Source organism: Lonchura striata, chromosome 1, assembly GCF_046129695.1.
Source record: "Lonchura striata isolate bLonStr1 chromosome 1, bLonStr1.mat, whole genome shotgun sequence".
Classification (NCBI taxonomy): Eukaryota; Metazoa; Chordata; class Aves; order Passeriformes; family Estrildidae; genus Lonchura; species Lonchura striata.
The window spans coordinates 137,096,955-137,121,707 of NC_134603.1; the positions used below are offsets into that span (position 1 = coordinate 137,096,955).

At 37.7% G+C, this 24,753-nt stretch overlaps 1 protein-coding gene across 5 annotated transcripts in view; it reads left to right on the forward strand.

The window, feature by feature from the left end:
• The window catches only part of CACNB2 (calcium voltage-gated channel auxiliary subunit beta 2), a 245,716-nt gene that overhangs the window by 72,818 nt on the left and 148,145 nt on the right, over positions 1-24,753 (forward strand). Inside the window, exon 1 of one of the 5 annotated variants that reach the window (XM_021540994.3) lies at positions 12,868-13,347. The exons of the other annotated variants lie outside the window; for them this stretch is intronic. Coding sequence (XP_021396669.1) covers positions 13,267-13,347 — 81 coding nt within the window. The 5' untranslated portion in view covers positions 12,868-13,266. Of the gene's footprint in view, positions 1-12,867; positions 13,348-24,753 lie in introns of those variants that run through there. 5 annotated transcript variants of the gene reach the window in all.

The following is a 24,753-nucleotide window of genomic DNA, read 5'->3' on the forward strand; positions in this document are numbered from 1 at the left end:
AATGAGAGGAAAATAAAAGAACACTTTTAGGTTTGAATGGAGAAGATAGATCCATGAAGTGCTGAACATAGCTAAAGTGCTTCACTAAGTAGAAACATTTCTGGAAAAAGTATTGTTTGATTAAACATCCCCTTCCATCATGAATGTTGAAGGAATACAGAAAAAATTTCTGAACAAAGCTCTGATAGAATGAAATCTACTTGAAGATGTCAAAGGCACCAAGAAAAACTTTTATAGATGTATTGATGATAAAAGAAAAGCAACAGAAATTGTGAGAACTCTCCAGACAGAAATAGGAGACTTGTGTACGTGGTACATGAAGGCTGAGATGCTCAATGGCTTTTTTTGACTCAGTCTTCATTGCAGAATGCTCCATCCACACTATCTAAGTCACAGAAGGCAAAGGCAGAGACTGTGAAAATGTAGAACTGCCTGCTGTAGCAGATTAGGTTTGAGACCATCCAAGGTACCTGAAGGTGGGCAAGTCCATGGGACCTGAGGAAATCTGTCTGTGGATCCTGAGGGAACTTCCAGGTGAGGTGGCCAAGCCACTATCAATCATATGTGAAGTTCCTACAGACTGGAAAAGGGGAAGCATAATTCTGTATGTTACAGAAGAAGGAAAATAAAAGATGATTGGTGACAGCTAACATGGCTTTACTAAGGTCAAATCATGCCGGACAGAATTGTATTTTACAACTTGATTACAGCAGTGATGGATGAAGCAAGTTGGTCAGAGCATGGTGCTAATAACACCGAGGCTGTGGGCTCAGTCCCTGTACAGGCCATTCCCCCAGAGCTGGACTCAATGGTCTTTGTGGGTCCCTTCCAATGCAGAATATTCTGTGAATCTACCTGGACTTGTGCAAAGCATTTGACACTGTCCAGCACAGTATCTTTGTCTCTGAACTGGGTAGACATGGATCTGACACATGGGCAACTCACCACGTACAGAATTGGCTGGATGGTTGCACCCAGAGAGTTGTGGTCAATGGGTCAGTGTCCAAGTGGAGAACAATGGCAAGTGAAATTCCCAAGGGGTTGGTTTTGGGATTGATGCTGTTGAACATCTTTGTCAGTAATATGGTCAGTGGGATGAAGATCTCCCTCAGCAAGTTGGCTGACATCAACAAGCTGTGTTGTGCACTCTACCCACTGGAGATGACATCCACAGGCATCTTGTTTCACCTGAGAGGCAGGCCTGTACCAGCCTCCTGAATTTCAGTAAAACCAAGTGCAAGGTCCTGCACCAGGATCAGGACAATCCCAAGATAAAGGCTGGACAGAGATTATTCTGAGTAGAGTGAGAGAGCCCTGAGGAGAGGGACTTGGTGTCCTTGGACCTGAGGAGAAGGTGTTGGTAGATAAGAAGTTCCACGTGACCCAGCAATGTGCACTCACAGACCAGAAATCCTGAGTTGCATCATCAGTAGAAGCAGATTGTCCAGGTAATAGGTGTTAATAATTCTGATGCTTACAACATTACAATTCATATCCAGTAAACCACCTGTGTAAGAAACAGAGTACTCATGGAGCTCTGGTAGCAGGGGCTTTATACTGAATGCCCTGTACTAATGGCTTATGCTTACTCTTTATTTAAAAATAGCTAGTCATCAGGGATGAGTAGTTTTTACACACTCTTCCTCTAGATGGAACCACTCTGCTGCTTCACTTGGATGAAATACTATTTGTTTAACAGCTGAGGAATCTATTGCGGTGTGTATTTGCAATCATGCATTTATATTCTCATGTGCCTATGTGGCTTGGAGCAATATGTGTGGCATTAGATCGTGATGCAAGAGAAGGAATGCTCCTGGGGTTTGTGCTGCTTCTGGAAATAAATAATTGGAAGGTAGTGTTTGCATGCTTTGATCTGTTACAGAGTAATAAAAAATTACTATCTCTATGGGAATAATGACCTATTTATTCTACAGCTGGTGAAATGCTTCATCTTGTCCCTCATCCCTGTAAAGTCTATTCCATAGTTTATAGCCAGACTGCTAGCAATAACACTTCCAATCTTCATATTTTATGATCTTTTCTACTTATGGGTTTGTGCACAGAACCTGATTGACTGTAGTAGACATTGATACCTCTATTTTCAGTAGAAACCTCTTGCTTCTCTGTTTCCATTTGTTATTTCCAGAAACTGTCCCAGTCAAAATATCTTTCTTACTAACACTTTTCCTATATTTTCTGATCATGAGTTTTTTTAGTAAGTTGTGAGTACTAACAACTAAAGTTTTCTAAGATTCCTCTGCTTTTACCTGACTTAAAAATATTCTGTTTGCCTCTTTTTTTTTTCCAGTTGTTAGTGTGAGCTGCAGGTATTGCACAATTATCCTCTTTATATTGTTTTCATTGACTTGTCAGGCACAGATTTTACTCACACTGGATAGTTTCCTAAGAGCATCACTCTTTCTAAGGCCTGTGTCACTGCAGGCCATGCAAAAGATTCAGAAGATAGACTAGTTGGATTAATTATCTGCCTAATCAGAATCAAACACAGTAAAAAGTTGTCCAAGGGAGAAGAAAAAAATATTTTAATATAGTTAATTTAACGATTTTTTAGTCTTCATTTTTTCATAGAATACTGAAAGTGTGCTAAAAAGCATGACCTTATACAACACCAGTATCAGTAAATAAATATAAGAATCTGGTTCTTACTCCCCAGTAGCTAAGGCAAGAAAGTCTTAGTCATGCAAGTCTTTAAGAACTTACCAGCAAAAATCTAATTGAGAGGTTAGAAATCAGATTAATTCAGATCATGTTCATATGGAATAACAATAAGCTACTTGAACTGAAAGAATTAGAGTCATGATAAAGAGAAATGTAGAGGGAATGTCAGAGAGAAGTCAGCAGATTTGGAGGAGGTTTGCCATGTGTATAGAAAAAGCAAGTGGAGAGGAGTCACACTCATGGCACCTTCTTTTGTGGAGGAAATGATTAATATTGTTATGAACTACTGCACATATTTCATTAAAGATATATATTTGATTTCATTACAGATGCATGTTTGCATGTGTCTGAAACCACAGTACCAAAATTCAAGTGAAATAGCAGAATTTTTGCAAATGTTAGCTAAACTGTATTGTCTAATGATTGCTGGTAATTGTTATTGTCATGTTTATCTTTTGAATTGTCACTGTGCCATTATTTATTAATCTATTTGTAGTTTAGTAATAGTCTTTCTCTACAAGGATTAATATATTTGTGTAGGTTGCATATGAATTACAACACGCATTTTAGAAGAGGACATCAAATCATCAAAGGGCAGGAGAGATGAAAGAAAGCTTATCCTGACTGAGGCAAAGAAATGTGCATTAAACAAGGCAAGCCCATGAAATGATACCTTGTCTAAGAAGGAAATATTTGCATCTGAGCAAACAAAACAGGATTTGTTTTGAGAGGAATACTAACCAGAGTTCTGTATGTTGTAAGAAAATAAATCTATACATTTTTCTCAGTGACAAATGTTGAGGGAGAATTCAGTGATCAGGTTAATTATAAAATGCTAAGTGCTTCACCAAAACCAGGAGGAGATGCAGTTGTTACCTGAGGGTAATGATTTGCAGAAAGATGGCAAATGGAATAGAAACACAGGAACATCTGTGGAAAGGGAAGCTTCAACTTCCTTATTAACTACTGACTGTTTTGGAAGGTTCGAGGAAATATTTTTCTTTTTGTTTTAGTCTTAAACAGGCTGGTGTCAAGGGTTGGAAAGCTCCTGGGTAATAACGTACCTCATCCAAGCCTATTGTGAGTCAAACAATTAACTCACTCTATCTTTTAAGAAATATTCCGTTTGTCCAAGGTGTGTCCAGGGTGACCAATGGCAACAATGTCTGGAAAAGGGTGTCCTAGATAGACATGAGTCTGTGTGTCCCAGTCACTGGTGGGGGAACTGAGGCAGCAGTTTTTAAATGGGTCACCAGTAAGCTTGCCAAGAAAACATTTTAACTGTTTCCCTTGTTGTGGTCTGTGATGATATGTCTTCCCATCTATATGGAGTAGGATTTCTGAAAAATTGAAAAGGTTTAAAAAACAACAACCGCAAAAAGCCCAACAAATCCCCCATCACACACACACACACACACACACACACACAAAGCTGGGGAATTGCACAGCAAATCTTTCCTGGTCTGAAATTCTGTGACCTGGCTCAGCCTTGCCATTGCCAAGCTCCAACCAGCTGCAGACACAAGACTTCCTTCAGGGGACCCTTCCTCCAGCTGTGCATTTGAAAATCTGGTGTTTATGACAAATATTTTCCTTTTTTCTTATACTTATGTTTGAAATTGCTTTGTATTCAGAGAGATAAGACATCATGTTATCATATTATCATGCTAGTACTGTTAATAGCACTATCCTTGTAAATTTTGAAGAAAATACCAAAGTACTGTGGACTGTAGTACCTTTTTCTTCAAAGAGAGAAATAAAAAGGAGACAGAGCAGAGAGGATAAAAACTCTTTCCAGAAATAGTGATATTCACCTGTGGTACAGGGAGAGATCATAGAGGTGTTTTGTTTTTTTTTTTTCCAATGAACTCTCTGCACTCATTCATGGCAGAGCTCTGGCTGAATTCAAAGGAAAAATCTCTGTGTTCTTGTGCAGAGTTTGCTCAGGGTACCAGTTGTTATTGTGAGGCTGTGTCTGAAGAGCAGTGAACAAAAATAAATTACATAACTATAGGCAGAAAAAATTATTTTTCTTAGATACTGTAAAAATAAAAAAGGAATAGTGTAGCTGTTTGGTATTAGGAAAGTCTTATATATTCTAGAAAATGTAAATGTATTCAGAGTACATGGGTGGATGATGAGATGAAAAAGAGGTTTATGACTACTTCAGTAAATAAAAAAGTTGTTCAGGAACAGTTCAACCAGCTGGAAATAAAAAAATTGTAAAGCTGCCAAAGTCAGGTAGACTCAAAGCAATTTGCTGACTGAATGATGATCACATGTGCATGTGCCTGTGGGTTCTGTTTAGTTTCTGTACTTTCATGCTGTAAATTTAAAGTATGCTAAAAAAAGGACAAATTAGACCACAAAATAAAACTTGTAGTGTCAGTAATTTCTTTAGAGCCTGTATTCTTTTCTTTTCTTTTCTTTTTTTTTTTTTTTTTTTTTTTTTTTTGTGTGTGTGACAAGTCTCTGGGGTGCTCTCCAAATATGAAGGTGTATGAATCAAGCTGAGAGTAACACCTCTGACACTTTCCTATCACATAACATGAAGATTTCTGCCCTAGAGGGTGGAAACTAATTTTTAAAATTATTTTTTAATAAATGATTGCAATCTCATTCCTTTATTTAATACAGCAAATTACATTAACAGTTCTTAATATAAGAATTTATTTTGCCTAGAGAATTTGTGGATGCCCCATCCCTGGAACTGTTCAAAGCAAGGTTGGATAGAGCTCTGAGCAACCTGATCTAGTGAATGGCATACTGCCCATGGCAGGGGGCTTGGAATCGAAAAATCTTTGGCATCCTTTCCAAACCAAAAAATTCTGTGATTTGATGAATATGACTAAATTATTGAGGTAAATGCAAAACTCTTACTGTGATTTCAATAGACTTTTTCAGTTTGAACTTCAGAACTGAGTATATTTCAGTATTTCACTGAGTGGTGCAGTGTGGTATCACTATCATGACCTTACAGACCAGTTTGTCTGAGCTGAAGGGCTGGCCAGCAGCAGTGACCATGAGGGCCAAGGAAAAATTGATTATAAGAAATTCCTTCTTTCTGGACTGGGGTTTATATTAGACTGGGGTTTACATCTGGACAAATGGTTTACATTTCTCAATAAGAAGTAGATGAGAATATAAAATGTGTCAGTTACTCACAACTCAGTAGGGTAAAGTCTGTTGCCCAGGGCAAGTAAATTGGATGAATTTAAGGTCTATTTGATTGGAATTGTAATGGAGTCTTTCCAAAACTAGATACAAACTCCAGGAAGCTGAAGAAGGTATGATCAGGACTATTCTCAGCCACCAAGGCTGGTTTTTCTGGATTTTTTTTCCTGTCAGATTGTTGAGGCAGGATGTCTGTGCCAGCCCAGCACCAAGAAGAATACATGGGAACAGGGTGGCTGCTTCTGTGCTAGGTAAACCTGTTCTCCAAATTCTCTAAAGTTTTAGAGATCAGTGGGAATATCTGTCTTCCCACATTTTGTGAAAATGAAGTTTCAAGACGTGGCTGGTAGCTGCACTTTGCTGTGAAGAAGGACAAAGTAGAGACCCCAGGAGAAACCATTGCTGCTGTGCTGTTGCAGCTGCCTCTTCCTACCTCCAGCTTGCCTCTTCTGCCTCCTTCTGCCTACTCCTGAGGAGGAGAAGGAGGAGGCTGCAACAGTGCTGCCTCTTCACCAGCTTAAATTGAAGATAGATTGCAGCCTCAGTAGTACATATTGTGAATCATGTTGAGATAAAGATGTTTCTGGCAAGTTATGAGCTTTACAAAAATCTCTCCCATTTTTCCTTCACGTAAACTCTTTTAAGTTTGCATAGTTGTCTGTCCCACTGGCTCTTCTGAGCTCAGGAGACCACTCTCTGGCACTACTACAACAGGACACTCCTGTTAAACATAAATCACTGCCTATCATTGTGTCATGTACTGATTCATTCATCCCTCAATGCCTGAGATGTGCTCCTGAGCTTGCTCTGCTGCTGGAACATTTAATTTGGTGCATGAAGGATGATGTAATTTGTGGCCTTTTTCCAGTACACTACTCTTGATTATATTGGATTGTGTTGGGAAGCCCAGGAGGATAATCTGTGTATATAATATATAAATATTACCTGGCCAAGCTGAACTTTATTTAATTACCTTTTCTTTGTCCCCTCTTCTGCCTTTTCTCCCCAGAATGTCTCTTTGACTTTAACTACAAAGATATTCTAAGCCAGAGCCAGATATTTTCCTTTGATCTGTCCTGGACTGGCTACTCTGACCACTCTTGCTCTCTTCCCTGCATTTAGGTGCTATAACACGGGAAGCAGAGGTACAGATCCATCATAGAGCAAATACAAATAAGCATGAGAAAAGAGAGATTTAAAAAAGGCTGTATAAGCCAGAATATTTCTTGATACATGGTCTTCGAATATTGCCATCTTTTCTCTTAATAGCATTTCTGAGAGCTTTTTTTTTTTTTTTTTTTGCAGTATGATGCTTGTCCCTGAGGAATGATGTGACATAGTAGGACAGACTGATTTGAACTGATGATTTCGTTGATTAAAAGACAACATTGTGTGAGGTTATAATGAAACTGCTTCAAATGAAGAGAAACAGTTAAAATTAAACTATTTCTCTGAAAGGCTTTCACAGTTCTAGTAGTGATTTTGAGTATCTTCTAACCTCCATTGTTTTTAGCAATTTTGGCTTGCAATGCTTAATAATGCTGTCCAACAGCAACTTCTAATAAACTCTGTTATTGCTGTAGTCTAGGGTATTTGGCTTTTCAGTCCATGACATTTTTAAATTGATAGCCACAGGAAAACAGGATCATCTGATGGTGTATTTAATTAGTGTTAGAAGTAAATAAAAAGTTAAAACAAATTTTTGTTTCTCCAAGCGCTGCTATACTTTTCATGGATTTGCTTGTGTGTGTGAAATGTTTTCATTGTTTTGTTGTATAAAATATTGTAAATGAGTCAGCTCCTTTTTTTCCCCCATCTCTCTGTGTATTCTGAAGGAACTATTAGACTGGTCATTAGACAAAGAACAGGAAAATAAGAAAGAAAATATTCAAGTCATGTCAATAACTCATAGTAAAGAATATTACACAGCTATTCAAATTGCATTAAAAAGCATTTATTTAACATCTGTATTTTTGGATGAGAAATGAACACAAGTGGATTGGGGTAGTAGGTTCCATAGTGCACTCACTGTACTTCTGATTTCCTTATATAAGAATTGTACTTTTCAGGTATTGAAACAATTTAATATATTTTAAAAAGAAAGATGCAAGAATTCCTTTTGCTCACCGAGGAATTTTGAGGAATTTTGTTTTATAGAAGCATTTTTAGAATTAATATACTAATTCAGGAATTTATACATTTCCTAACATGTAGTATATCTTATTTTACAAAAAGGTTTGATTTGCCTTGCTGTTGATCACTGATAGTTCCTTCTGTTGATTTTTCATAGTGCTTTTGAATACAATTTAGTATCTGACATTCAACAACTCTTAAATTTCAGTTCTTTGAGTATTTTTAGTACTTCCATTATTATTTATATGCAATGAACCAAAATACCACTGAAATACTGCATTTACATACTCTAAGCTTTCCTTTGCTGTGAGCATGTAATTCATTTTCTACTTATAAATATCTAATGTGAATTTTTCATTTACCTCTAAACCATGATGCAGAAGCCAGTAAAAATCAGATATTTTTTCTTTTCCTATTCTTGTGGTGAACCACTTATTTACCCTTTTCCTGCATTATTAGGAAACTTTTGGGTTTTTTTGTACTGCTGAAATAGGACAGATGTGGAAAGAAGTTTTTATCCTACCAGCCTTAGAAACTAACTATAGGAACAGATACTGTACGTTATTAATATCCACAGAATTTCTTCCCAAGAAACATCATCTCTGAGTCAGCTGCAGTATCTCAGATAATATACTTTGAAAATATTAATGACGATTATGAACTATGGCAAATGCTGCAGAATTATTTTTGAATCAAACATTATCTGAATTTTGGTTGATTTTACAGCTTTGCAGGTGGGGACTCTGTAAATCCATGCCATTTTCTTCCCTCTCTTCTGGGCTGTAACAGCTGGGCAGCAGCCTTCTTGCCTTGCTGCCTGGCTCCTCCATTCATCTCAGGCACATTAACTCTGAATTGTGCCACTTGGAGGTTTTCTGCAACCATGGCCTGTATTCCAGAAGGTTTTTATTTTGAATGAGATTAGAAGAAATAAGCTGATCCTTCGAAAACACTGGTTACAAATATGATTTAGCTGTGGCAATTTGCCTCAAGCAAGCTGTCCTTGGTTTGGCTGGCCAGGCTCAGTGGTGGTAGCACTGCTGGCTGGGGCTCGGGGCAGGATGGGAGGCTGGAGCCAGAGGGCTTGGAGGGAACCTCAGCATCTGGGCTGTGCAGTCAGGAGTCACTTGATGGCAGGGAGGAGATGACCATCGAGATGCAGAGCTGTCGAGGACAGCAGCTGGAGGGCACAGTGTCAAAGCTGCATTATCTTACCACTACCAGTAAGCAGAAGACTGACCATGTGTCTCATCCTTTCTGCAACCTGGGCATTTATTTCTCTGTGTAAGGAACAGCAATTGTGGTTTGGCAGCCCATGTGACAGTTTGTTATGTATGCAAAGGCTATTCTTCAATGATCTTCATTAAGCAGTGCAGTCCTGTAACATTTTAATTGCTTCACAAACTCTAATGAGAAAATTGGCAGCACTTTTTTTTTCAAGGTCACAGTCTTATTTCTGTTTTATATCTAGAGAGAAGACACAATAATTCTAGCATCTGCTTACTCTGAAGAGACAAAATGAATGATTTGGGTAACATGGTAACATGTTTCAGCCATAGCTCTGAACTGAGGACAGTGGCTGTGGATCTTGTTGCAATCCAAATCAATGCATACGTTCATAGGGTTTCTATTCTGGTGGTGATGGTGCTGGAAATTTTATTAAAACCTATAAAAAAAAGAAAACCTTGCATAAGAAAGCATTAAGATTGGAAGTAAGTTTTTTGAAAGCTAAAACATCCTAGAATTCTGTGTATATGCTGCAATGTGGTATTTAAAAACCAAGAATGAAATTCTCTTTTTCTTAGATTATAGCTATTTTCATCACTGGATGGCTCATACTCAGGGGGGGAAAAGTCAATTTTCTTGATGTGAGACATCACTTTCTTTCTGAATGCAGAACTAACCAATGTAGGGCAGGAAGAGAAAGGATAGTTTTATGAGTAAAAAGGAAATCAATTTGGTGCTTACTTGGCTTTTGGCAGTGATGAACATTTTGCTTAAATCAGAAATTCTGTTAATAGTCTAAGTGTTTTGTGTACCACCATTTGGGAATACCCAGCTTAAAGCATGTCTGTGATCTCAAAATGGAAGTGATGAAGATTTATTTGCAGAACTGCTGAGTATGCAATGCAGAAAAAGTCCACAAGTGTGCTCTAAATGCAGAAAGCATTATAGAATGTTAAATTCTTGAAAGGATCAGGGCAGAATCCTCTCAGACTGGATTCCTCATTAACTAATGGACTCATCTGGAATATATATTCCAGCTTTTAAATGAGAATAAGCAGCAGCAGCTTCCCTCACAAGCATGTTCTGAAAACATGATCATTAAAGACAGAAAAACTATCGGATGCTGCAGTGACTGTACAAAAAGTGCCCCATCAGAAAGGAGAGGATGCATGGTGCAGAATATTTCTGTCATTTTAGGTTTATTGTTCAGCATTTTTCCTCTTATGAGTACCTTCTGTTTTCTACAATGAGATTTGTGTTCTCTGGAATTAAAGATTGTGCCATAGGTCCTACTTATAACAGGGTAAATCACTTGACTTTCTAGTCTTGTTTGCATCTCAATTTTCAACCTTTATTATCTTTTATTCCATTATATTTTAGCAGTAGGATTTTTTTAATGTATGCCATCAGCAATAACTTAGCTGCTTAAAGTAAAATTCAGTATTTCAAAATCCTTCTGTGTGAGAGAATAAATTTAGTTCATTTTATTTGAGCACATCTGGCAAGCCATTAGCAGCTGCTGCTCTAAAATTCTGTGAACTGAGTTAATATTAAGAAGGAGAAACTCAAATGCCAGCTGTTTTTCAGCTTGTATGTATAGGAACAAGTGTATGTTTATAGTCACAGTGTATAGGGGCAGATCTGACCTAATCCATTCTAAACCAGTGACAGTACTATAGGATACCTTTATGTTAGATGCTAATTTTACAGACTCTAGACTTACATTCTTTAACTTTCAGAGTGGAAAAAAGTAATTTTACCGTGAAATATTTTCTTTAATATGTCTAGACTGGGTATATTTGAAACAGAACTTTTTCTAATAACTGCTTAACCTCTCATTGAGAATTTTTCACTGCATAAAGTTTCCACTCTGCTGGATTTATATCCAATCATATACCTTTGTGTTCCACCTGTCCAACTACTAGAATCTCAGTGCACTGATTGAAGGCAATCATCCACTCTTTTATTTGAGTCTCAGTCATTTAAATCTACAGATAGTGCTTCAGCTCCATGAGACTGAGTAGACTTATGAAAAAGAGGGGGATCTAATTAAAAATTGTGTGCATATAAACCTTCTTTCTAGTATATGCAATGCAGAGTGTAGCAGACTTAGCTTCTGATTACCTACAAGGTGGACTAGAAATAAGCAGAGGACTGTAATTATTTAAAAATTAGATTGTTATTTTCAGTGGGAAGTACACACATTTTATCTCTGTCCCAATCACATAAGCAGTTTCTAGAGTTTCTTTTAACAAAATAAGAAGTTTATGTTGCCACCTTGGAAAAGACCTAATATTATTTTAATACCCACAAACAAATCACAGACCATCCACAAATTGAACTCTTGCAATCATAAACCCATTGCATTTATGGAAATACATTAAATAATCAGTGCAAAGTGACAGATGATGCTTGAAGCATAATCTAGGTCTGTATCATGAGCAGATAATCATATTAAGTTATTATTTAGGAAGTCCTAGAAAAATGGTATGTTGTCATGCAGACTACATCTGTCTGTCACATTCACAGTGTCTGTCAGCTAGACTTTATTTTGTACTTTTTTTTAGTGCTTTTTATCAGATCTCTCTCTCGTTCCATGTCACCTCCTTTTCTATTTAGTGTTTTATTTCCTTCTTTTCAGGATAACATATCACTATTTTAGGATGGTACTGTACCTTTTTATCTCAAAGCTCATATTCATATTTAAATTAATCAATGTATTTGAATTTCGTTCAGGTAGGTCACCTTCCTTGTACATTTAATAATATGCTTTGGAAAAAGCACATTTGAATTAAATGCTCTTGGTGAGTTGTGTAGGTACTCTCAGAAGGATTTGCAGATGTTATCCCAGGGAAGGATGATGCTTCTCACAAGTTCAGTGCTTGGATGCCACGTAAGTACACTTGGACTGGATCCACATCTGAGCAGTAGCAAGCAGGTACACAGAGCACTGTAGGTACCCAGTGCCACTCTTTGATTGTTTGGGGTGAATCTGTGAGACTCCAACAAACTCTTCCCTCTGGAAATGGTCTGAAACACTCCGCTGTAAAATTCATGCGGCTACTGAAAACAGGATCCCTTTTCTCTCATTTATAAAGACAGTGCAATCTGGCTTGTTTCCACTGCACTGTTTCTCTTCTAATGGATTGCTCCAAATGCTCTCACACTGTGCAGTGAAGCATAAGCATTTTGTAAATGGTACTGGCCCGTGTGCTGAGTGAGGAAGCAGAGGTCTTCCTGTATAATCCGATTTCAATCAACTCGCTCTAATCACTACTGATAGTTGCAAAATTTAGCCTGGATCTGCACTGGTAATCTAGATTGACAGGAGGTAAAAGTAAAAGGACAGAAGGGCAGAGGAACAAAGATAAACAAGCAGAAACAGTGATTTTCAGCCTTTGCTGTTCGCTCTGGGACGCGTGTCCGTGCTGGCGGCGAGCGCAGCGCTGCGGGAGGTGCTGGGAGCAGGAGCCCTCTGCGGGGCTGGGCTGGCAGCCACCACGCCACGGGCACACACAGGGCAACAGGTACCTGCACCAGCTGTTGGCGTGCATCATTTACTGACATCGAGGTCCTAGTTCTCTTTCTTACTCTGAAGATCCTGGGGTCGTGGAAGAGTCAGGCATAGCAGCAGTTAAACAGCGCAGCCAGCAGCTGTGTGTGTCTTTGACAGCCTCTGGAGGCAAGTGGCTCCCAGTGCTGGGCTTCATTCTCCTGCAAGATCAGTGCTTGGCTGGAAGCTTGGAGGATAACTGGACTCTGTGTTTTCTCACTGGGCAGGTGAAGTGTCTGTGAGAGTAAGTCCCTTTGACTTTTGCTTTTAACTTTTCAAAGAGAAGAGCAAACTCTGGATTTCATGGATATACAGAAATACAGCCAGCTGCTGCTGAAGACAGATATGTCTCAGTTTGATTGGATTGTACATCGGGAGGAAAAATGACTTTTTTTATTGTTACCTGACCACATGCTCAGTGTGCCTGTATCAGCCAGGCCAAGGAACTGTACATCCTGGGGTAACCAAGGCACCTGGACTATCCCTCCATCTGACTTTCCATGCTGGTGGGGCTGTTGTTGGTTGTTTCAGCCTTGCATGTTGCCATGCTAAAAACACCCAAGGCTAAAAATGTGTCCTGGGTAAGTAGAGAAGCATGAACTAAGTTTCTCTAAGTATGGGTTTTTCAAGAATATGTAAATATACTTTGCTCTATATATGTGGAAGTATAAACTTAGACTGAGTGTAAGGTAGATGAAAATATTATAAGTCATTAAAAATCACAATTATTTGAAATACTTCTAATTAAGAAAAGCATGTTATTTTGAACACAGGTATTTTGAAAGAACTGTACCAGGAAATATAGTAATGGCAGACTTTGAACTTATTTTTTTATTACATATACTTTCTGTCTATGCTAGTAAAGAGTTTGTGTTATGTCCTTTTAAATCAATTGAAAATTTTTTTTGGCTTTCAGGATCCAGACTTAAAACGTAAGGTTTTAAGATTTTGAGGGGAAAAAATGAATAACTGTAGTTTAATTTCTGTTTTTTTATATTTCAGTGGTTTGATGCTTGTATGTGTTTTCCTGTGTAGTATGATTCACATCGTTAAACACTATTTAAAAAGTCCCAGGAGTTGTTTTGGTACTTTGTAATAAATTATAATACACAGCGGGATGAGGGAGTTCACGTTCAGTGTCTTTTCTTTTAAGAAAATACATTGTTATTTTTCCCTTAACAACTATTTCTGTATCAGAAACTAGGATTTCTGCTGGGGACTAAAGTAAGCCATGAAGTACAATTCCTGAGTTAACAGTGCCCTTTGCTCACCCCCATCATGCGTGGTTATACAACGCTAGCAGTGCACAGCCTGCTCTACCGAATAGACACAATATCCTCAATCCCAGTTCCACACAGAGTCCTGGAAATGCTGGCCACTGCTCAGTAGATAGCTTCAGGGCTTCTTCAGTGACCTCGTCAAGTCCCAAATATTGCCCCAAGTGTTCCCCATAACTGCATTTCCTTGTCTACAGTGCTAGGTTTGTTCCGGAGTAAAGGATGTCACTACCAGCTCTGAGATTCAGGTACTTTCCCTTCCCTGCTTGAAAATGCATTAAGTTTCAGGTTACTTAGAAATTTAAGTGTGTCCATGAAACAGGCTCTGGTTGCATATGAGCCTAGTTGAGAGATGTTTGTATCCTCCAATTAATGTACTGAGTGATAAACTGCCCACATACAGAAGGTCTCTTGAAAGTAGACTCATAAGTCTGCAGCTGTGATGAGCTCCAGGTTTGGCTATTTAAATATAAAATATACTTAGGTATTCAAATACCTTTTTCTGATGAATATGTTGGAGAATGCTGAAATACTTGCTTTTACCCATAGTTTTGCTCTATGTGATAGCCACCAAGGATAAAATAAAGAAGTCATTTCTTGCTCTCCATCCTTTCATTGCCAATTTGCATAAAAAAGGAACTAGATCTATATTGTCATGAAAATGGTAAATTTTGGTAATCATTTCAACTGGGTGATTGATGCAGAGTTTATCTGCCATAGCATAGCCCTACATTGCAGACATTAATGAGCTTTAATTGTTTCACTAAACCCAGAATTGTATATGTGAAATGGAGAAACTATAAACTGATTTGAAAATTCCAGTGCAAAAATGACAAATTACATGATTGCAACTTGTGCTATATAAAGAAATAGATGCAGCATCCAAACCACTGAGGCATCTGGGATTACTTCTACTAAAAATGTACCATTTTTTCCTTTAAATGAAAACCACAAATGAACCTGCAAAACTTATCTGTAAGGATTTCTGACTTAATTAGTAACTAAGTGTATTCTATTTGTAATTTATGGTTGTAACTGGATAGCTGTTGGACAAAGAAAGTAGTTATAAAAGGATGGAGACAGTTTTATCTAAGTCTTGCATTTATCTCTTTCATATTGGTTTTCTTGAGGGGTGTGTGTTTAATCACTTAATCTGTCTTTGGCAATATAATGTAAAAGTTATTTGCTACTAAGTGATGGAAGGTGTCACTTCCTTAGTAAGTATAATTTGTGACCAGTACATTACTTGAGAAGAAGAATATTTATTGCTCTGAGGATGCTTAAAAAAAGTAAAAAGATTAGTGGGATTTTATTTTAATGCTTTAATATTTTGAAAATCTGAGATACCCTACAGTGAAGTAGAAAAGCACCCTAGAGAATCAGACCTGCTCAGAGTATCACTTGGTTTAAATCCCAACAAGTGGAGATTAACTTCAACTCCTCAAAAATCTGGATTTTGACTCTGGAAGTTTTACCTGTCTGGGGATTTGATCTTGACCTTTGTGCAGAGGCAATGAAAATACAAGGATGCCAGGCTGAATCACAAAGATAAAAGTGCATGATAAATCCTTTGGCTGTAATCTAGCAAGATGCTTTGACATATGCTGAAATTTCAGTTTAATTTTCATCTGCTTTAAACTTGAGATTTTGGCCACTTTTTGACAACTACTTCGCTGAATCAGTGTTTGCTAAATCTTTGCTATTCTGTAATTGAAGTTGGCATTTGTTCCTTGTATCTTTAGCTTATAATGGTTTAAGGAGAGAAACCACAGTGTGTTGGTGTATCTTTTTACAAAAAGCTTGCTGCCTGCATAATTTACTCTTCAAGGCTTCAAGGTGCCTACCTGAGTGCCTTCCCCTGTGAAAAAGAAAACTCAAACTTTCTACAGCCTTTAAAAACTGGGCAGCTTCTGCAACCTTTGCTAAAATTTGGCACCAGTGTGTCTGACAGTCCCTGGCTGCTGCAAGCACCCTCGCAGCAAAAATTGCAAGGCTTAGAAGTTCATCTCTAATGTCTTTCAAGAGCTCAGGAGTTATCAACTTTTTATTGGGTTGTTGTTTCTTTCCCAGAAGTGCTTCAGATACCTTTTGATAGATTTCTGTGTCTTTGATACAGTTTCTGTGAGTATCAGCCTTGGTTTAGTGTTAAAACAAAGACATGTGGGGGCTGGATTTTTAAAGGCACTAAATGGTCTTCTAGGAGCTGTGGTGACTTTAGTTTTAAATTATATAGAGAAAATTTTTACTTCTCTCTCTCTCTAGTGGCTGTTGGTGCTGCCACATGGGAATATTTTTGAAAATCACTGGGAAGAACTGAGGCTAACCTAGACAATATGACTGTAAAATCTGTCATCTAGTGCCTTGGGGATTTTTATATTTGATTTGCAAAATGAATTAATTTAATTATCCCTAATGGAATAATTTTGTTAAATTGACTCCTATTGACACAAATTTAATTTTCATTGTCTAAAATAAGAAATTTGATTGCTTGTTACTTTATGTAACAAAGCTACCTTTGAGCTCTGTGACAGCTGTAGGTAGGACCTGGACCTGTGGAAAAGGCAGTAGGTTACAAAAAATGCAGCTGTGGGGCATGGTGTATTTCTTTAAACTATGTTTTCTACCTAAGCAGCAGATGGTTGTGAGAATTGAAAAGAAAGGAACTTTGAAATTTGAAATACTGTAGCGTCTTCAAAATATGGTTCTATGCATATTAATGAAGGATGCCTTCCCTATGGTTTCTGTAAGCTGCTTGGCTAGTCTGTTATTTTCAAGGAGTAAGCACCTTCCATTATTCTGTAAAAGACGTTTAATAGTGACCTGATGTACTTTTCAAAGGTAGCACCACTTTAGGGTTCTAACTACAGCCATTTTTACCTATCCAAGCATCCTCTGGCCTTTGGAACCATACGAGCCCTGCTGGAGGGCTGCAAGCCTTGACTCCATGCCAAGGCAACCTACTGAGCAGAAAGGTCATTGAGCCACAAATACCCAAAATAAATTCTAACTCTTTAGCTGAAAGCTGTAGAGCTGCCTGCCATGCTCTGCTGTCAGTAGTTATAGATTGTGGTACCCACTGCACAAAAAGAGCAAAGTCTGTGTGGCTTTTTTGCAGAGTAGCTCTTCTTCCCTGAAACACAGGGTGGGGTGGGTAGGAAATTTGCTGCATTGTTGTTACTGCAAGTAGGATGCTTGTGAATGCACACATAGTATGTTTCTGTTTATATTAGTATTTAAATTGAGTTGCGTTGGTATTAAAGAGATAAATGTTCTCAATGGCACAGTGTCTTTTATCTCTCTCTTCTTACTTAATAATGCTATGTTGCACACCTTGTATCACTCAGGTTTGAAGAAGTGGAGTTTACAGAGGAGGAAGACTGACTTTTATGTAATTAATGAAATTATAATTCCTGCTTAATTCCTTCAGCTAATAAAAGGGATTGATATTTCTATCTCATGTTATTACTTAAAAAACAACAGGGTGATACATCCGATGTTACAAAGGTACAAAAGTGAATGAGAAAAGAAGAAAAATAGAATGTAAATAGTGAAATATACGTGAAATATCACAAAATGTGAAAAAATTGAGTGTTATGTAGTCGAATAAAAAGGGAGAGCAGGGGATAAAATTCTAAGAGGCAAAAGGGAGAAAAAGAGAAGGACTTACTAAAGAAAACTTAAGAGCTTTGACTCTTAAGATATGTGATATTATTAGAAAGGAAGGATTAAACAAATGCAGAAACACAAAGAGGAGGATGTGGCTACATTAAGAGCTCTATTTTTGTGAACTTGGGGTCAACTTGAAAATAGGTAAGAAAGCAAGTGGTTCAAAGGAAAAGACAGTGGAAAAAGTTTGGAAATAATAGGAAAGTTATCTGGGGATGATTTCATGTTTACCCTGAAACATGAAAGATAATGGTAATACAGATGAAATTTGATGTGCTTCTAACAGAGGACAAAAGGTTCCCTTGGATGAGTTTCCTTCAGCTGAGGTTCTTGAGGCACATGGATGAGAGGAAAATTTGGAGAGAAGCACCTGCTATTCACAGGCATGCTAGGGCTAATGCTCTGCTGTGGGTTAGTATTGATCTTGTGAAAAGACTGCAAAAGCGTGTGAACTCAGGAAATACTGAAGGTGCACAGCTCACCTGTTTGTGAAACAGTAATAAAACTATCACTCATTTCATAGCACTCTTTAAAATGTTACTGAAGGAGGGTAAGCTAAGGTTTGATGGAAGGGCTATGGAGAGAGATCCTGACTGCAGTGGTATCTCCCTGGATTTAAAAGATGTATCCACCCAATAATTGCAGGAGTATGCTGCATGAAAGACAATTAATTGATTACTCAGTTCTGGCTTGCATGGAGGACTTTCGTCCTTTGATAAATCATGGCTCTTGGCATTTAAAGATTGACACAGCTGAAACAGATGTAGATATTTTTTATCTGAAATGCACAATTATTGGTGAAAAACAGGAAAAAAAAAATCTTGTGTCTTACATTGCTTATGAAGTTCTGTTTCTTTTCAATAAATTGGTGGGTTGCTGTTTTGGTTCCGTCTTGTCCTGGTCTAATGTGTGCCAATATGATACAATGCTCACTCTGTCAAATAATCATTGACTGAAATGAAATTGTAATTTGCTTTCTTTCCGGTTGTTTTCAAGTCGTTAGTTTCTAGTGGAGATAGCTCTTAGCATTCCTGAGTAATAGAGCAAGCTTCCTGGGCAAACTTCTTATGACACGTTTGGCTCTCTCTGCTGGCAGCACAGGTTTTATTTCTATTCATAGAAGTGGGTCTGGGTTGTCTCCATCCTTCAGAGGCAAACCTTTTGTGAAAACTCCTGTGACTGCTGGATTGACTTCCTTTGGTTGCACAGGGCTCTAGTGGTGTCCTGTAGAAAGTTCAGGGGATACAGAAACTAGGAAAGAAAAGGCAAAAAAATCTTAGCTACATATTATCCCTTTTTCTGCTTCTTCTTGTATATATTTATCAGTGTAATTCCCACTGATTTTGGTTGGAGCTACATTCATAATCTGATTAGTGGAAAGGTCATCAGGACATGCAGAATTTTAAGTAGTCCACTGTAAGCTAGAGGACTTGCTTCCCTTGACATTTCTGGAAGTTTTCCCTTGAGTCAGGGGAGCCAGGGCTCTGCCCCATGCCAGAGCAGCTGGGCCGTGCCGGGAGCGGGGCTGCACGGAGGGCGCTTTCCGCGGGACACCGCGTGCGCGCGGCTCCGCATCATCTCTGACATCAAGCACTCAAGTCTGAGCAGTAAATTACTGCTGCATTCCAAATTGGAATCTGTCCTTAATTTTAGCAGTTCTGTACAGTGTGCTAAGGTCGTGACTACCAGGCAGCAATTTTGAAGAGTCTTGAGGGTGATTTATGTTAAAGGTAGGGAGTTGTTGTTGACTGACTTCATATAGTAAGGAGAAGTTAATTATCCCAGAGTACTTTCTTCATGCACAAGCATTTACCACAGGTTTCTAATTGCTGCTTCTAATTTCTCTGGGCTTTTGTAACCTCACAGATATAATGAGGAGGGAACATGCTGTCCACTTTTTAAGATGTAAAAGTTAGGGTGGGGTTTTTTCCCACTATCAAGAGTTAATTAAAAAGCAGAACTTAACTGTTGATCCAGTCACAACTGATTTGAGCTACTTTGAAGTGTCTTGAAATTTTTAGAAACTTTCTCTTTTCTGGGACAGAGGAGAGTGTTGGGAAAAATACAAACCTTAGTTTGAAAGTGATGTTGTCTGAGATGAAATAGAAAATGAAATTAGAGACAGAATTTAAAAACAAAGGAAATGGACAAAAGGAAATTGTGCCTGTTTCTCTCAGCAGTACTTATACTGGCCTTGGACATAAAACTTTGCATACAGAGATGCCAGCTGTATACTCCAGTGGTTTAGTTATTTTTATTGTCATTTAATGTTTAGTTTCCTAAGGTTTTTGTCCCTACTAAAATTGGAGGTGCTTGCAATATAAATTTATAATGTAATTTTCCTATATTTGAATTATAAAGATTAAAACTGAATGGAGTTGCAATTTATGCCAAATTCTCAGATACATCTCGCATTTCTAGAGGCATAAATGGACCCAGAATGAATAAAGTGTAAATGGCTTATTTTTCCAGTGATGCATGACAAATTTAAACATGTAGCAGCATAAGCATTTATGAATTCTTCACTTAAAACATTAATGCATTAATGGGAAAATTATTCTTAAAATTATGGTAGCCAAGGGTAACAGAAGGGTAATCAAAAGAATGGATAGTGGACATTTAGGACTACTGCAACCTAGGAATACTCTGCAAAAACTGAGAAAGATGGAGAAGTTTTAATCTTTTGGACTTGCTTAATGTTACAGCTGCTTGGGATTTTTATTTATTTATTTATTTGATTTTTTTTAGTGCTGTATGTTAAGGCTGTATAATTTTCTGTTTGAATTCATCTTGCTCCCTTTCAAAAATAATTGGCCTCAGCGCAGTTGCTACATCTCAGCTGGGGCTCTGCTTGTGTATAGATCTCATAATGGCCTGTTGTTAGTGTATCCCTTGGAATTATATTGTTCTTTGAGTATTATGTGATGCTGAATGAGAATTACGTATACAATGAAAAAGGCTTGAGAAATGTTCAAGAAATGTGCCCATATTAGAGTAATAAATTTATGGATACAATTGATCAAAATTTCATGGAAATTTAGTCTATATATGCTCAAAGTATTCTGTATCTGTTTATTTCTTGCTATGTATTCATAGGAGAATATTTTTATCTAATCATTAATTATTTTATACTGAATTCATAGAAGATACAGATTACTTTGGAAGTCTTCCTAAGTTCTGTTTTTACATGGCACCTGTTCTTGAAGGAAACGATGACCAAGATTTCCCTCCTGGAAATTCTTTTTGAGTATTTAGAAGCAATTTGAATGTAACACTGTGCAGAAAATGAAACCAAATAAACCATGCATTTTTATTATTTATTATGGTAGAAAAAGATATGATAAAAAATACTAAAATAAAAAAATAAAATAAAAAAAAAAACCCAGTTAACATAGTTTCTCTGGATGATCAATTGTCAGTAAGCTGTGTCAGTAAGATGTCTTCTTTAGGATAAAAATAGCATCCACACTTGTTAACACAAAATATAAGTCGTTTACTAGACTAGATAAATCTGGACAAAGATATGCAAAACTGTGCCACACATGGGGGGGGGGGGGGGGAAAGTAGAAATAAAAAGTTACTGATGTGGAAGTGTATGCTACAGTGTCAAGGTAGACATTTCAGTGAAAATCTCTCTTTTCTATTATACATGATTTATAAATGCTTTCAGTGACAAGTGGAAACATTACATGAGGGAGTGAAGATAATTTGGCCTGAAAACCAGGAAAGAAGTAAATAGAGCTATAAAAGCTCTAGAATTCAAGAATTGCAAAATCCGGACCTGTACCTAGAGCCTATCATGGAGGCCTGCTCTGCAGAGGCTTAAGAGCAGGCCTTTATATCTGATTTTCCATTCTGCTTCCTAATTTCTTTCAGTTTATGTTGGCTTTGATAAATAAGTATCTAGGTACCATAACAGATACAGTATAATGAATTCTTTATTTTCAAGCTGGATGCTGTTTCCTCATTTCAACATGTCTTTGGCTTTTCTTCCAGGAAAATCCCACTCTGTGAGATTTCTCCCATGTCATCAAACCTGTTTCTTGAATGCACAGTATTTGTAGTCAATTTATTAAGTAAATTAAATCTGATAAATTTCAAGAGACATTTTAATATTTTCTGTAATAGACTCCATTGAGTCTTCCAGTAATTTTGAGGTTTCATTGTCTGATTTCCCTTTGTGTCTATCCCATGTTGGATAAAGAATAGAGCTGGGCCTGTTTGGCCTTGAGAAGAGACCACTGAGAGGAGACCTTATCTCTCTCAGTATCTGAAGGGAGGATGCCCAGGGGATGGACCACACTCTTCTTGGCCTGCCAAGCAATAGGAACAAGAGGCAAGGGGCAGAAAGTGATGCACAGGAAGTTCCACATGAATATGAGGAAGAACTTCTTTACCACGAGGGTGACTGAGTATTGGAACAGGTTGCCCAGAAACAGAGTGGAGTCTCCTTCACTGGAGATATTCAAGAACCACCTGGACACAATCCTGTGCCATGTGCTCTGGGATGGCCTTCCTTGAGCAGGGAGGTTGGACCAGATGACCTACTATGATCCCTTCCAACCTTGCCCATGTGCTTCTATGGAAGACATAAAGCACTGCCTAGTGTAAGAGGTGCTCCTACTGTGAAGAATAATATTTTTGTTAAGTAACAGTAAGTGTCACTTCTTAAAAATAGACTAGTAAACAAGTTGAGATAGATGCATTCAAAGAACATACTCTCCTCAAGACTCAGAGGCAGCTCTCATAGAATAAAAACAAACTGGCATATAACTGTGTTGGGTCATTTGAGTGCACTAATATGCAAGATATTATTTTACAGATTCTTTCATAGCTGCACTTCTGAATGTGAATGTTGCTAAACTCCAGGTATCAAATATTCTTACCCTTTCTTTGTCTGCAAAGGGCCATTCAGATGTTGTCCTTGAAGTTCAAAGTTCCTCCCTGAAGATCCGAGAATGTCTAAAGACATCAGAAAAAACAGACTGAAATCCCAAAAGCACAAAGGGAACAGAATATACAAAGTACTGCTATCCCAGATGCTTCTTTATTTATTTCATATTGGAAGGCATGAATCAGATATGACATCTTCTGAGAAACTGTTTAGTCTTTATAAACCATAATCTCAGTCTAGTCCTAGAGCTGTTCTTGCCTGTTGGTGAAATGGGATGTTGCTGGAATGCTTCAGCATTTATTAGTTCCCAGAAATTAGAACAACAGTTAATATAGTCTGCTGTGATTCAGACAGATGCATATGAAGCAGAAGCACCATAGTACAGCACTCAAATTCAAGACCCCTTTTTTCTTCTCCTCAAAAAAACCTTCATTTGCAGACTTTAAAGTTGTTCATATACTGTACCTTGTTTCTCACAGAGCACAAAACTAATTTCTTCGTTCTGTTTTATTTATCACTTAGAAAAGAGTGCAGCACTTCCTTGTAATTTTATCATAGTTTCTATTGTACAGAAATTGAGATTGTATTTCATGTATTGATCTCTTTCTAAACACTGACAAAACAGGAATTTGTAAAAACTTGGTGTGTATATATACATAGAATACTGTGCTTGGAAGACATTAATATGTTGTTGACATTCTTTTGAGTCATTAACAGTCAATAGAGAATAAAGCTAATGAGGCAAAATATAACTATAAAATAGATATTAATTTTCTCTTAACATATTTTTAGGAGAATATTTTTTGTGAGAAGAAACACCATCTCATATTGCCAACTATAGCAGATTTTTAATTCTGCAGCTGATAAATTGTATTCTTTCATGGAAAACAAACAAAATATTTCAAACTGATTTTTTTTTATGTAACATTAGTAATAGGGTCTATAATATTTTCACTTAAAGAGCTCTAATTTTTTTGAGTTTTGTTGGTTTATTATAATTGTAAAATACTTCTCAATATCACAGAAACTTGTGTTAGGAATTTTTTCCTATTGTAAACAGAAATTAAACAATCTGTGTGACAGCTATTTCAGCACTGACAATTGGGCCCTTGCAAGGTCACTTACAAAAGCTCATAAACTTAATTGAGCTCTCCTATGAGCTTCTATATGAAGAGTAAGTAGAAAAAAGTTGGATTGCCAGATATTTTGAAGTGTTCCCAGTGTTTTGGCCAACAAAGCAGCGGGAGAGAGGACAGGGCAGAAAGGGATGTGCTCTTCAGTTCCTGGCAGAATGACACAGTGGTAGAGCAAAATCTATTAAATGACTTTCCAACTTTGTTCTGAACAAACTGTACTCTCAAGTATCATCTGAAATGTCGTCAGCTCTGTCAAATGCTTAATATTGTCCTGTAAGGTTAAGTAATTACCTCTGAATGCTTGTTTGAAATCAGTAAATCTGTTCTGATGCAACCTCTGTGTGCTGTGTAACTGCAAGACAATGGTAGGTATAGTTATACTATATTTGTGATGAGTAAAATAGCATCAGTCACACAACATCTTACTCCAGTGTCATCAGATCAGACATTTCAGTCTTTTCACCTGCATTAGGGATGACAGGGAATGTGGGCTGCATGACAGGTGATGTGGGCTGCACTGTAATGCATATGGTATTGGCCTGTTCTCCTCTATCAGGAAATCTCAAGTTATCAGTCAATCACCTCTGTACACTGTTGGGTTGGAAGTCTTTTAAATTAATAAAATTGATGTCTCACCTTTCCAGAGCAAGTGGGAAGTTTATTTTATATCAGCAATCCAGTGACCAGCAGCAGCCCCCAGGTCTGCAGTCCCTGGACATGCAAAGTGTGTGGTGTGAGCAGGCACTGCTGCTCTGTGGGGTTTTGAAGGGATGCCTGAAGAGTGTTCAGGTGCTTTGCATGGCTGGACTGGGGTGGCTGTGAGGAGGGAAATACTTCTCTGTCCAGAGCAAAGCCAGTCCCTGTTATCAGCCTTGCACTGTTTAAACCAGCACCCTGATTTCTAAGATGCCAGTGGAAGGACCCAGATTTGGAGTCACTTGGTAAGTACCCCCAAACAGCATCAGTCACTGCATCAATCAGGCATTTCTTGTTATCCCTTCTTTCCCCTAAGTT